The 13602-nt window shown below is 38.5% G+C and overlaps 1 protein-coding gene across 10 annotated transcripts in view; it reads left to right on the plus strand.

The window, feature by feature from the left end:
- PTK2 (protein tyrosine kinase 2) overlaps positions 1–13602 on the plus strand; it is a 195015-nt gene that overhangs the window by 117809 nt on the left and 63604 nt on the right. For all 10 annotated transcript variants that reach the window (XM_054167180.1, XM_054167181.1, XM_054167182.1 and 7 more), the window contains 5 exons: positions 1748–1802; positions 4659–4799; positions 5500–5577; positions 6560–6667; positions 7905–8022. In XM_054167180.1, the coding sequence (XP_054023155.1) occupies positions 1748–1802; positions 4659–4799; positions 5500–5577; positions 6560–6667; positions 7905–8022 (500 nt within the window). The remainder of the gene's footprint in view (positions 1–1747; positions 1803–4658; positions 4800–5499; positions 5578–6559; positions 6668–7904; positions 8023–13602) is intronic.

A 13602-nucleotide genomic window follows, 5' to 3' on the forward strand; every position in this document is an offset into this window, starting at 1 on the left:
GTCTGGGTCCTTAATCTGCAGGACTGAGTTGGTGTGTATCCTGAGTTGGCCATTTTGTCCCCACACAGTTCAGCTGAGGAGGGAAGAGAAGGAGATGAGGAAGGAAGGGAAGGAGATCTTAGGGTTGTGTGTTTAAAGCTGTTTGTGTGTTCCATTGCCAATGCTTGTTATTCTCTTATTTGTAGGTGCTCACAGTTTGGTTTTGACCATGAAATTTAATCTTTATGCTAACATTAAATGCTTTGCCAATAAATAAATTTGCCATCTCAATTAAACACAAAATATATTGTACTAATAAATTTTATTGAGTTGTTTTGTTGTACTCTGCCTAAGAATCTCTGCTGTGTATTTGTTACATGCAGATCTGTACAAAAGGCTGTTCTACAACTGTTAATAACAAATTGAATTAGATTGTCTCAGCCATGTGCTGCAGTACTGTTAAGATGAGTAATACTGGAGTGATTGGGGTGTGCTTCAGTTTTTAAAACAGTTTCTCTCTTATCCCTAATGTTAAACTAATATATTCCCTGTCAAAATGTCTGCATGTTATTTAGATGGTAATAGTGTGTTAGATGTATTTAACTGTGTGGGATGATAAACTGCATATAATTTGCATTTGAGAAGAAATGCATCAAAGGAATTAACATTTATGAAAGTTTTATAATCTTTCAGCTTACTGTCACTGCGCAGATGCCAGTGTTCTGCTCCTCTTAGCTGAGGATGTTTTTAGTATATTTTGTGAAATTATATACTATTTGTCTTTAGAGAGTTTTAAAAATACCCTGCTTTGAGTAAGGGGTTTTTTATTCATTTTAATGTTGTTTTTCTTCCTTGCCTGTTAGGTAGCAGTGAATGTATACTGTATATTTCAGGCTTACTAATGGCTTCTTCTTGCCCACCATAAGAATTCCAGAAGTGTTCAAATGATGCAGTCATGGCAAGCTTGCTTTCATAGTAATTTCAGAAGCGGATAAGGGTGTTTGTTTGAAACAAATTGTGAACATTTAAATTTCAAAGATAAAAGTCACTAACACCTTCGAGAGGCAAGGGGTCCTTTTCCTATTTACTTTTTTCTTTCAGTTTTTTCTCTTACACCTAATTTATGGTTGTCCAATGATCTTCTGAACTAGTATCTCTGGCAGCTTCTCAGGCACTATTCTTGAAGTTAATATTTAGTTACAGTGATATATAAACGTGCCAGACGTGAGCTAGGTGCAGCACATCACAGCCACTGAAATATTAAATCCTTATGGCACTAGCTTTCAAATCATGGCTGCAACTCTGTTCATAAGTGTGGAAGTGAGTTTGGTGTAATTCAGTTTGCAAAATCAGAGCTCACTGACAAAATTAGGATCCTGACTTAAAGAAGCAAAAAGTGAGATTACTTGCAAGAAATAGCAGATTTTATACTCAAAACATGTGAGCGTGTGTCCATGTGAGCATTTCAAATAATACCCTTGGCACTCCAGGTACCTGTTGTAAGTGTGTTATCCTTTTGAGTTTCAACTAGAAGGTAGAGCTATCCTGCATTTGCTGTGGAGTGGCTGTGGTTAGGATTTTAATGGTACTGTGTTTACTTGTGAGATTGGAGGGGCCTTGCTGTGGCAATCAGCTATTACATTGTCTGTGCGAGTTAAAAATAAGCAAGTGGCAAAGCTGAACAAATCCAAAACACCATTCTGAGAGCACAGTGTAATACTGCACACTGGTTTTTGTTGTAATGCTGTCTGTGTTGGTTTTTTTCCAGGAAGGACGTTGGTTTAAGACGTTTTTTCCCGAAGAGTTTGCTAGATTCAGTAAAGGTAATTACTGTTCCAGTCAGTTGTGTACTACTTTAAGAAAGTAAGTGTGAGAAGTTGAAAAATGGCATTATCTTTTCTACTCTACAGTCATAAGGGAATTGCTGTGCAGTTGTGCTGTCTTGGTGACAAAATATCCAAGCTGTCTCTCAGACTGGTACAATATAAATCCCTTTAGTACAGGTGTGTAACTTGCAGAACTAAGATGATAGTGATTTATGTGGCCTTGCTGAGCTAGCTCTCAAATCTTAAGCACAAAAGTTTAGAACAAATTCTCAGATCCTCTAGTATCAAATAACTTTTTTTTTCTTCCATTTTTTTCTTCCTTTTTTTTTTTTTTCCCCTTCTCCTTTCCTATAAAAGACAAATGAGACTTCTGGAGAAAATGGAACGGGAGATGTAAGGAAGCAGCATATTTTTAGTGGCAACTTGATAAATCACATTCTGTCTTCCTTGCTCAAGAGCGTATCAGACTCATTCAAGGAAGCTTTCCAGTAATTTCCACTTATGTTAATCGTAGTTAAGGCTACAATCTCCCTTCCATTGAATTCCATATGCTCCCAGAGTTACAAATGCAAATTTTTCTCAGAGTGCTTTGCAAGGGAAGATTTAAAACGGTCACCAAGTATTTTTGCAGCTATAGCCATCTTGATAAGAATGTCTTGGTAAAATATCTCTTACCCTTTATATGGGAAAGTATAAATCATACATTTGTATTTTAGAACTGGTTTTGGTAAGAAGTGAGGGTTTATAGAAGTAATAGAATTCCACTTCAGAGTAAGTTTCTATGTTTTGATTTAAATGGACAAACAGAAAAGGTCTGTCATGAAGGGGTTTTGTTTCAAAAGACTTTAGAAAATCAGAAGCTAATGAAGTCAAGTGGATTTAAGTAATCCTTCTGCATTTTAATGTAAGCAATTATCTGAAACTGCTAACAGGAGAAATTGTGGGGAAAGACTCCAGATATAAAAGAATTAATAACTGTATCCAAAATTGTATTACGGAGCCAGAAAAGTGACCAACAAAGAAAACTGCTCTCTAGAAACAAAGAAATGGAGAGAACAGCAGAAAGGTGTAACAAGAATTACTAGAAGGTAAAGCTGAGTAGAATCTTGCAAAGCATATTGGTCATATGAAGAGAAGGAAAAAAGGGATGGAAAAATGGGCCTGCTTTTTAATGAAAATTAAATCCCTATTACAAATAACCTAAAATTGTTTCAAATTATTAAATTACTCTCACTTTGTGAAAACCAGGGATTTTTGAACTGGCAGACAAAGCCCCTGATGGATATAAAATACAAAATTAGTTGTTTCTCTCTAGTAGTGAGGAAAAGCTTGGAGTGTAGTACACTGATAATTGAAATCTATTGGTGTTACACATTCAGGATATGCTGGCTGTGCACAGGATATCACTCTTTGTGGAGGAAGACCAGGAGCTGGAAAAATTACATCAACATGTTTAACAGTGCTAAGTTTGAGATGTTATACAGGGCCTTTAAACCAGAAAGTTCTAGTTCTTCTAGAGAAGAATAAGAAACCTTCCTGTGTTCAGTGTAGTAAATGATACCTTGAAGGGGACGTGACTGTTAAGCTGTGCTCTCCATATGTAGCTATATCAAGTATGGAAACACTGCGTAGAGGAAAATAAAAAATAATCTATTTGTACTAAACCAAGAATTGAGGGGCAGAGGGGGTGTGAAGAAATGCATGTAAGCCAGATTGTGTTTAGTTTGCAAATTAGGAGTCTTCCTTGTTGCTCTAGAGCATGCCTTGAGCAAAACAAGAGAAAAAAAATTGCTCTTAGGAGATACTTTAAGACCAAATTTTCAGTGCATTTCAGTTGGAACTGTCATTTGCAGATAATTCTTATGAATGACTCTCTTCTGTTATGGAAGAAGTGTTGGGGTGTTTTCCTAACTGAATGTGTTTATGTTTACGCTTTGCTAATGATCGCAAAGTTTAAGTGAAGAGTAAATCATTTGGTGGACTTAAAAGGGCCAAATCATATGCCATTATGCATAGAAGTCAAGACTGCTGCAACTGTCCAGAACAACCCATGGGCAGAGTAAAGTATCTTCCAACAACTGAGTGTCTGAAGTACCTGGAGCAACTTCAGCTAGCAGATTTGTTTAATTTTCGTAGTGTCTCACTCCCGGTTTTTGCCAAGTGTTGAGTTAGGGGTAAGGTCTCTAGTTCCCTCAATGCTTGTTCTTTCTTTAAAAAGGAGGATAACAGCAAGGTCCAGTCTGAGGGAGATCTGTGTGCAGTATGTATCAGAAAGCAATATTTATGAAGGTTTTTCTAAACCCATTCAGTCACTTCAGGCAGGGGTCAAGTTTTGGTGAAGGGAAAAAGAATGGGTGTGTTTGTGAGTTTATCACTTTAGCACTAAGTGATGTAACCAGTGGGTCACCTGGCCCTACACTACTTACAGACCATACCTGCACTTTTAGGTTTTTTCACGTTACGTGACTCTGTGATTCTTAGGATAGATGAGGAGGAGGCGCAGCACTTTTGTCTAGATGAATTCCAGTCTTTAGTAACGGATGTTATGTGTTTTTTGCTGTGGGTTTGTATTGGTGCACAGTTAAGAAGTTGGGAGAAAGGAGGAATCTAGGGCAAATAGTTCCTGCAAAGGATATCATCTTGGTTTGTATTGTAATTTATTGAGGGAGGTATCCCCTCTGTAATGCTTAGCAGAAGCAATTCTGTTTCTAAGCAGAAATTAGAAGGCAGTTCCTTACATGTTGAAGCTTTCTGCTTGAGAGTTCTCTGCATCTCATTGGTAAAGAAACTGTAAGTGGTACTGTGTGACTGAAGCTCTTGGAATAATCACTCTCTAAACATTTTGATACGCAGGCCAAAACACTACGGAAATTAATCCAACAAACATTTCGACAATTTGCCAACCTCAATAGAGAAGAAAGTATTTTGAAATTCTTTGAGATCCTCTCTCCAGTGTACAGATTTGACAAAGAATGCTTCAAGTGTGCTCTTGGTGTAAGTAGAGGAATGTGACAGTCACCAGAATATATGCTAGTGGTTTTGATTTGTGCTGCAATTATTGCTTGTTTAGCTCCTGTTTTGATGTAGAGATGAGTCCTTAGATTTCATTAATAACAAAATATAATGACTGATTTTATTTAGAACTTTCTCAGTTGGCTGTTAAAAATGCACCATTCCTTAGTTGGGTAAGAATTGCACATTAGTAAATATTTTTAATGGTGATGTTCGTGAAAATCAGGCGGGGTTTTTTAAGTTGGTTTCATGTGTAATTGAGCTTTTTATCAGCTGCTTCTGTTTGCAGATTTTGCTCTAAATCTTTTTAAAATCTGCCAATCTGAAACAAATTTTAAGAATGTTAAGTCTGCAAACCTTGTGAAAATGGAAGTTGAAGTAGAAATTAGAATGGGAACCTCAATGTCCACGAGAAGAGGAAATACATAGTTCTCATGTTGACCTAAGATAAAACACATGGAAGTGCATGTTGAGTAGCATGAAACCCCATGAAATCTATCATGAGGAGTTCTGCTACTTACAGAAAGACTTGATTTTAATATATTTTTTAATTGTTTGAAGAGTTTAAAAGCTTCTAGAGATTAATTAATAAACCCTGTAATTACAACAGTAGAGGCTAGTGTTCCATAGCAAGGTCTTGTCTTACTATTGAAAATTTGCCTTTTCTTCTTTGATTGTGAAGTCAAGCTGGATTATTTCAGTGGAACTGGCAATTGGCCCAGAAGAAGGAATCAGTTACCTTACAGACAAGGGTGCGAATGTAAGTCTACTTCTGTTTTCTTCTCTCAGTTACTGTCTTAGCAACCATGACCTGTTGTGAGTTGAACTTCAGACAAAGGGGAATGACAAATCCCGTCTTAGAGTTAAACCCAGTAGAGCTGGGGAATTCAGCATATACAACTGCTATTCAGATATTAACCTGTGATTTGGGATCAGAGAAATTGCAGTTGGGTTAAGTAGAGAGACTAGCATTGAATTTGTTGGCTTTTGCACTCAATTATTAAGTCATCACTTGCAGAATTTGAAGCACTAGTGGTGACTTTTTAACAATGAAATGTGCAGATGATTATAAATTATTCCCCCCTTTCTTCAGAGGACTGCGTAAATGAAGAGCTGGTGTAATCGACGTTTGGCATTTGTGCAGTAGTTTCTGGCTTATTTGCCTTATTTCATACCCATAATAGCCTTTTCATTAGCTGATGTTGATTCTTACCTGTACCTGTCCTTGGTGCAAAGGATTTCTGTTCAGACACGTTCTTCCGGCAAAATGTTTGGGATCTTTACAGTCATGAATTGGAATGAGCCCCTGTGAACTTCTGTTGAAATAAATTCAGTGGTAGTGAAAAGTTTGGGGGATTTGGAAGATGTTGCCAGCCAAGAATGAACCTTTTAGAGCAGTCTGGACATATATTAAGTGTGTTAGCAGAGTAGGTTCCACGAGGTTAAGCTGTTGAGTTTTCTATCTTGATCTATCTCCCAAGAGGAGGTTTCCTCTACGTACTTCAGTATGTGCCTGGAGTTACTCGACAGTGACCTCTGTAGGCAAACTTGATGCTGGGCCTCATTTTGCAAGTGCGATCTGTTGTTATGGAAGCCTAATGAAACTGAAGAAACAGACAGATTTCTACAGGTGCAATGTGGAGATTGAAGTCTGCATGTGCTTTTGCAACATCAGGGATAAAGGCAAATTATTTTTCTGTAATTTTGATGTTTTCCCCTCTTTTTCCATTGCTGTTCTGCAGCCAACTCATCTAGCAGATTTTAATCAAGTGCAAACTATTCAGTATTCAAACAGTGAAGACAAGGACAGAAAAGGGATGTTGCAACTCAAGATAGCAGGTGCTCCTGAGGTATGATACTGAGAGTTGTGATAAACTTACTAGCTTTGGTTTTCCTGGGAAGGGGTGGAGATTAGTTAACTGTTACTGACACTGTCTTCAGTATTTTGCTTTTGTCTGGTCTGTTACTTCATTCTGGATTTTTCTACTGCCAGTGTAATTGCGATGCTCATTTCTGTATGTGCATGGTTAAACTGGGGACTGCCTGTTTGTGTGTGTGCACGAAGAATTCAGTTACTGTTAAACACTCTTGCTCCTCCTGTAGTTACAGCCAATGCTTTTCATTCTAACATTCTGCATTCCAGGCATATTCTGCAAGTGTTTGATTTTTCTTGTTCTTTAAGGAGAAAGGGAAGTTGAGTGTGAGCTATTGTTGTTATATACTAGTCAGGTGCTTTTGGTTTTTAAATAGATTTAGTGCTCATTACATTTTTTTCTTTCTTTTGCATTTGGTGCTTATAGACGTTGTTGTTTTAAAAGCAGCTTAATTTAAAAACACCAGGCCTTAAATGCAATTTAATAGCAGCTTGCATATGTATATGATGCTACATTGTAAAGAGGAAACTGAGCAATTTCAATTTTACTGAAAAGGGGAAATTTGTTCCCTCATATTACATGAGAGCAGAGCTGGAAGTGAAATCAGAGCTTTTATTTGGTCCAGTGCACTGGAAAACAATCATTGGAGTAGAGGAGGACAAATCTCTGCAGAGGGTGATAAATGTTGGCAGTATTAAAATTAATAGCTTGTCTTTACATATCTCATCTTTTTCACTGACCATCTTTTTAAAATATTTTTTTCTTTTTTTTTTTTTTTTAATTGGAAAGGTTACTTTTTAGGGCAAAGTATAAATTAACACAAATGGTTGGAAAAAAGATACCGTCTATAAGAGCTTTTAAAGAAAAGGAGCTTCTTCAGAGTTGTAATAATTAGAGCCATAGAAGTCATAGCAGTTGTGATGGACAGTGTCAAGTGGAAGTTTAGCTAGCAAACTACTTAATGAGCCTAGATAAATCTTACATGAGCTTTGCTTTCTGTGCTTTCTATGAGCTGTTTTCTAAACTGTGTGTTTTAGATTTGCTACCTAGAAGGTAAAGCAAGAATCTGGTCGCTCTTTGCTCACCCACATTTTCATGTTTACTGTTTGCGAGTGCATGTAGAGTTCTGATGCAATGACACAGCTGTTCTACTCAGTGTTTGCAACTACAATAATTCCTCTTTGTTGGTGCCTTGGTTTTTTTCCTCCTTTAGCCTCTGACAGTGACAGCACCATCCTTAACCATTGCAGAGAATATGGCTGACTTGATAGATGGATATTGCCGGCTGGTGAATGGAGCTACGCAATCTTTTATTATCAGGCCACAGAAAGGTAAGGAGATGTTTCATTTGGGTAGTTGCTATGCCCAAATCTATGGGTAGCTTCCTTTGCACTTGAACAGAAGACACAAGGTAGCAGTAAAACCCTCACTTGGAGGCTCTTGTCTTCAAGGGAACTGCATTAGAAATTATGTAAAGGCTTACAATTTAGACTGGTTTTCATTAATCACTGCTTTATGTTACTCTAAACATAACTACTAGTAGTAAATTGTAATTAAAGGCACTTCTAACAAGGATGGGTAATCTTGAAATGAGATTCCCTAATACATGCAAGTGGAAATTCAGAGAGGTTGGTCAGAATTTATTTGGATAAGTGTTTTTTTTTTCTTCAATTTCTATTTTCTAGATACTCAAAATGTCTCTCTTCAAAACCACAGGAACTCTGAGAGAAGTCTTAATAGCTTTTCTCATAAAGCAGAGGTGCATTTTGTAGTGTTGGTCAGCTGCTTTTATAGCAGCCCACACACTGGAAGCAGTGAGACAAGGAGTCAGGCACACTGAGCTTTCAAGAGAGAATTGTATATTTCATTAAATTTGTTTCTTATTTCAGACAGGTTTTATTATTGAAAAACATTCAAGCAAAGCTGCTTAATGGGAATTTCTGTTCTTCTGTACTAATCTTTACTTGTGGAAATTCATCTGACTTTATTGCTTTCCAAAATGATGAGTTGCCTTCCTATCTGTAATCCAAGAAAGTGCACAGTGTCCCAAAAGATCTCCAATCTGATGCTGAGTTCCTTTTTGTCTGTGTTTTTAATTTTTTGTGCTACTGATTTCTCCTGGTCTGTAGTTACTCAAATGGAGTCATGTTATTAACAGAGTTCAGGTCTTTGCACAGGTCTATCCTCCCTATGCAGCAATAGAGAAAAGTGATCGCAGTGTTGGATGTTTTGACTGCACTTAGTAATTGTTCGTATTATGCTTACATTTGCGTGTTTGGTTGTTATGTGTGTGTCTGGCCTTTAGCTCTGACAGAAGCAGCTTTGTTAGAATTTGTAGCCTTACAAAGACAAGTTTTCTCTCAACACAAACTCAGCTCTTCTAGCCAACCTGGTGTGCAGCTCAGTGGTGATGGACCATTTACACTAAGATGATAAGCTAGCAAAAGTCATAAAGCTAGCTTTTTTTTTCCTAGAAGTAAAACAGGCATCACAAACCAAGACTAGTCTGGACCTGCAAGTGATTGTCTTTGGTACCCTTTGTCTTTTGAAGAATCATGGTTTGGATGTTGCTACGGTCACTATTTACTCCTAAAACTTTCCTTCTAAATTGCCAGTGGATTGGCTGCTCTTCAGCCTGAACTATAGTAGCCAAAGTTGAGCTTTGAAAACTTTTCCATATCTCAAAACATCACTCCTCCCCACCTCTCAGTCATGCTAAGTTAGTGGATAGCTCTGACTGTCTTCTGCTTTGTCCTTTAGATGCACACATACAGAGTATGTCAAATTCTTCCCACTTCTGCACTGGTGGTATTTCAGAAATTTGGTCCAGTCAGTCTGCATTACCAGTGCCATTATTGACTTGTTCCTCTGCTATTAGAATGGCTTTGCTTTTCTTGCCTGTACATAAATGCTCTTAAGTCTACAAAATATCAGTGCATGATGACTTCAAATTTTCCCATTCACACCAGCAACTGAAAGCAGTCAAGGACTTGGTCATCGAGTCCATCCCATGTGCAAGCTTTCAGTGCAGTGTTTGTGCGTCAGTCATATGTTTCTGTTTCTCAGCCAAATCCTCCTCTGCTGTTCTTGCCCAGTCGAGGGAACAGCTCCCAGTCAAAATCTCTACAGCAACTACTGTATCCTCTTCTGTACTTATTTCATGATGCATACATCACCTGCCATCTCAGATAAGCAGGGCTATTGGATCCTGACTGACTGCCACTGTAGGTGGCAATAAAAAATGGCCCACTCTATTTGCACTTTTTCTTTCTAATTCTTGTCATCCTCTGATCTGACTTGTTTAGCGTTCAGATGTTCCATCTTGCAGACTTGCTAAGCTCTGTGAAGTGCAAGGTCTCTGATTTTTCTGTGTTGCGTAACTGCCTTGCACTGTGGTTTGTTTGCTGGTAGGCACGAATGCAAACTAAATCAATGCATTTAATGGAGTGTGTTTATTTGTGTTATATTATTATTGATGTATGTGAACATAGAGCAAATGAGCAGTGACTGAGTTTAAGGAAGGTTATATGCCACTTTGGGAACTCTGCTCTTTATGCAAACATGAAGAGAAACCCTCCGGTTAAAAAAACAACAGTGGGGTTCTTTTGTCTGAGCTTCTGAGCTTTGCTTTTTTTGAAGTTCACAACAGTACTCAACATAATAATTAAACATTTCGTAGGAGAGCTGACCCCACCATGATCTGTATTCCCAGATCGCTCCTGCAGTGAGCTTTGATTATATAAGGCACATCAGAAACAAATCGTGTAGCAATTCTCAATCCAGCAGATGTGTTTTCTCCTCTTTGAGCTTTCCCGTCCCCTTTGTTGTAAATTTACATGTTTATTGCGAGTCTCCTCATAAATTAGCCTTCTTGATTACTAAAGGAGCCCATGGTTTTGAGATATTGTCTGTCTTGCTATCCATTAATGATCCAGCTTCCCTTAATTTGGTGAGAGCAGTTGGTAATGTTTAAGACCTGGACAGTATTTGGCATATTTCCATTCAGTTTGTTTGATTTTTCATAAATATTTTGATATACAGGCCCCCTTAGACCTGTGCAGAGACTTTAAATTTTGTTTCCATTATCATGTTTAACTCTTGTAGGCAAAAGTGCATATAAAGCAACTGCCAAACTGATAGTAAGTGGCTATTCACTGATTGAACTGTGCACTACATAGCTTTCCTGTGCTCTTAAGTTAAGTAGCTAAATTTTGTATCTATTAATGATTTCAGACAAGTCTTATAGGTAATGCAAAATTGTCAGTAGTTATAAAAAAATAAAAAGACTCTGGACAGAAAAAGCATCTCAGCAACTGAAATAGTTACCTAATTGTCATTTCTTTACACCACAACTAACCTTTACATTGAAATACTCTGTTTGAATCTAAAAGGATTACAGCTAATTGGAAACTCAGAATTTTTACTTTAAAAATACTAAAAATTAAATAATCCTTGAAGTTCTCTAAGTCAGTGGTTTGTTTGGTTTTTTCACACACATTAACTAGGAACACCATTTTCATTTTAATGAATAGCAGTATGTATTCTAAGTCTTTATGATACTTTTATCGATTTGACTACTTTGGTAGCTCACTGATTTTTCTTTAATAAAACCCCTGCAAGGGACACAGAGATGGGGATGGGGGTTGTGGTCAGTCCATCACAGCCCACCTGGGATATTGCTCCTTCTTTACGTGTCTCCCTGGCTACAGCACTTCAGGGACAATCTGCTCCCACCTGGACTCTCCAGGGCTGCAGCTCCTGCAGGAAATGTCCTGCTGCTGCAACGTGGGTCTCTGCTCCAGATGGGTCTCTCCAGGGCTGCAGCACCTCCTGCCCTCCTCCTCCTCTGGTCTCAGGGTCTGGGACCCTGTGCTGCTGCTCTCTCCTTGGCTTCTTTCTCCTCTGCCTGTGCTGCTTTTGGCCCTTTCTGAAACCTGTTTTTCCCCAAGTGTCCCCAGCTTGACTGAGGGGTTCAGCTGTGTCCTGTGGTGGGGACAGTGGCACCTGCTGGGACAGAATCATGGGGCAGCCCTGGCCTCTCACAGAGGAGGGGTGTGCACAGTCCAATCATTCATATCCCATTTTAAAAACTGAATGTGGAGTTGGGCAAAATGCTGTTGGTTTCAATTTGTGAAAAGCAACATATGCTTTTACTGTGATGGTGTTAGTAACGAATTTTGACTTCAGACCTACAGGGGTACTAATGAATATTTTGTATTTAACTTGGATATAAGCTGTGATCAGATGAGCACCAACTTGGGAAACACTGCCTGAAGTGAGCAGTTTGTATCCAGATAGCATGTAGGCGTCTGGAAGTTCAGCTCTGATAGGCCATTTCCACAGTAGTTCCATGAAGATGGATCTTCCCTGAATTTTCTCCAGCGAAAGGGGAGGCATCTCTAATACCACTTAATAGTAGGGGTTTCTTTCTGACTGCTTTTTTAAATATGTATTTATTGTTCTGGTTTCCCCTGTCTTACCTGGCCCTTCGCTTGACGTGCATCTCCAGCAACCAAAAGGGGAATGTTGTCTACGTAGCATGCACGTCCATGCATGCATCAGATTGTGGCTTAAGAACAGCGTTGTGAGCTCTTCCTTGTCCTCAGGGCTGAACATGCATTGTCCATCTCTCTCCATCAACCCAGTTCTGTTCAGCACATGACAGTGTGTTGCTCTGCTACTAATGAGAGCAAAATAACTCATGTCATATGGAGTTTGGCAAAGATGAGTCAAAAGGAAGATGACCATATATAATAATGGGGTGTTAGTTATGTTGCACCCATTCATGCTGTCTAGTTTTCTAACCCAATCTGAAAACAAAATTCATTTAACTTTATTTGGAGTCTCTGCTTTTCTCTGTCTATTCCCATTATTTCCTCTTGCAGTTTTCTGGACATTTTCAATTACTTTCACCTCTGTCACACTCATTAGCTACATCATACTAATGCTCCTTAACTACGTAATGCCACGACTATTCACATTCTCCTTACCTCACAAAATGCATATAATGGGCTTACCATTTACTTGGAATCGGGATTTTCATATGAAAGAGATGTTTCCTTATGGTTCTTGCTTTATATTTTACACTGATATGAAGCTGTTCATTAAGTGAAGACTTGAAAGAACAGAACAGGATTCTCCTTGTTGAGGAAATTTAGTAGTCCACTGAAAAGTTAGGATCCAAGAGAGTTAAAGATAGAATCTTTCTTTCTCATGGGTAGTAGCTGACTTCAGCATACTCTGGCAGTTGCCACCTGTGATATTTCTCACTTTCTCAGGAGGTTGGTGTCTACATTTGCAGGAAAGAGAAACAACCTGATCTGTAGCTGAGACCAGTACTTTGAACATAAGAAGCACTGTGGCCCTGCAAGTGTTAGGAAGTCATTCAGTGATACTTCCAAAGTCCCCAGATACATGCTGTTGTGCTCCATACACAAATAAAACAGTAGAAGAAATTAAAATTCCATCTGAAGAACAGAGTTTTAATAGCATGGAGGACTCTTGTGCCTGTTTACCCAAGCTTGATGTCTTTTACCTAGTTCAATCCAGAGTGAATCATCCAGTGCCAATTATGGTCTCTTCTTTTAGGTACCTACCCCACAATCTTTTATTGTCATGTCATCACCTTCATGCCTTTGATCTCATACTTTTCACACTTCCTCACTAAGGATCTTTACATTTTATTTCCTTTCTCAAAAACTGTAATTTACTGTAACGTATCATGATACCTCTATCTCCCACTTCATCTGCCTGAGAATCTTGCTGTCCTTCCTTTACCCTGAAGTTTCAGGTGCTTGCTCTAGTCCCTGTAGTGGCTACTCTAGGTCATCTTCCAAAACACAGCTTTTTGTTTCCCTTCTTTCCTGCATCTTCCTTTTCAACAGCCCCTATCGAGACAGATCAGAATACTT

This window comes from Dryobates pubescens, chromosome 14 (genome assembly GCF_014839835.1).
Source record: "Dryobates pubescens isolate bDryPub1 chromosome 14, bDryPub1.pri, whole genome shotgun sequence".
In the NCBI taxonomy this organism is placed as follows: domain Eukaryota; kingdom Metazoa; phylum Chordata; class Aves; order Piciformes; family Picidae; genus Dryobates; species Dryobates pubescens.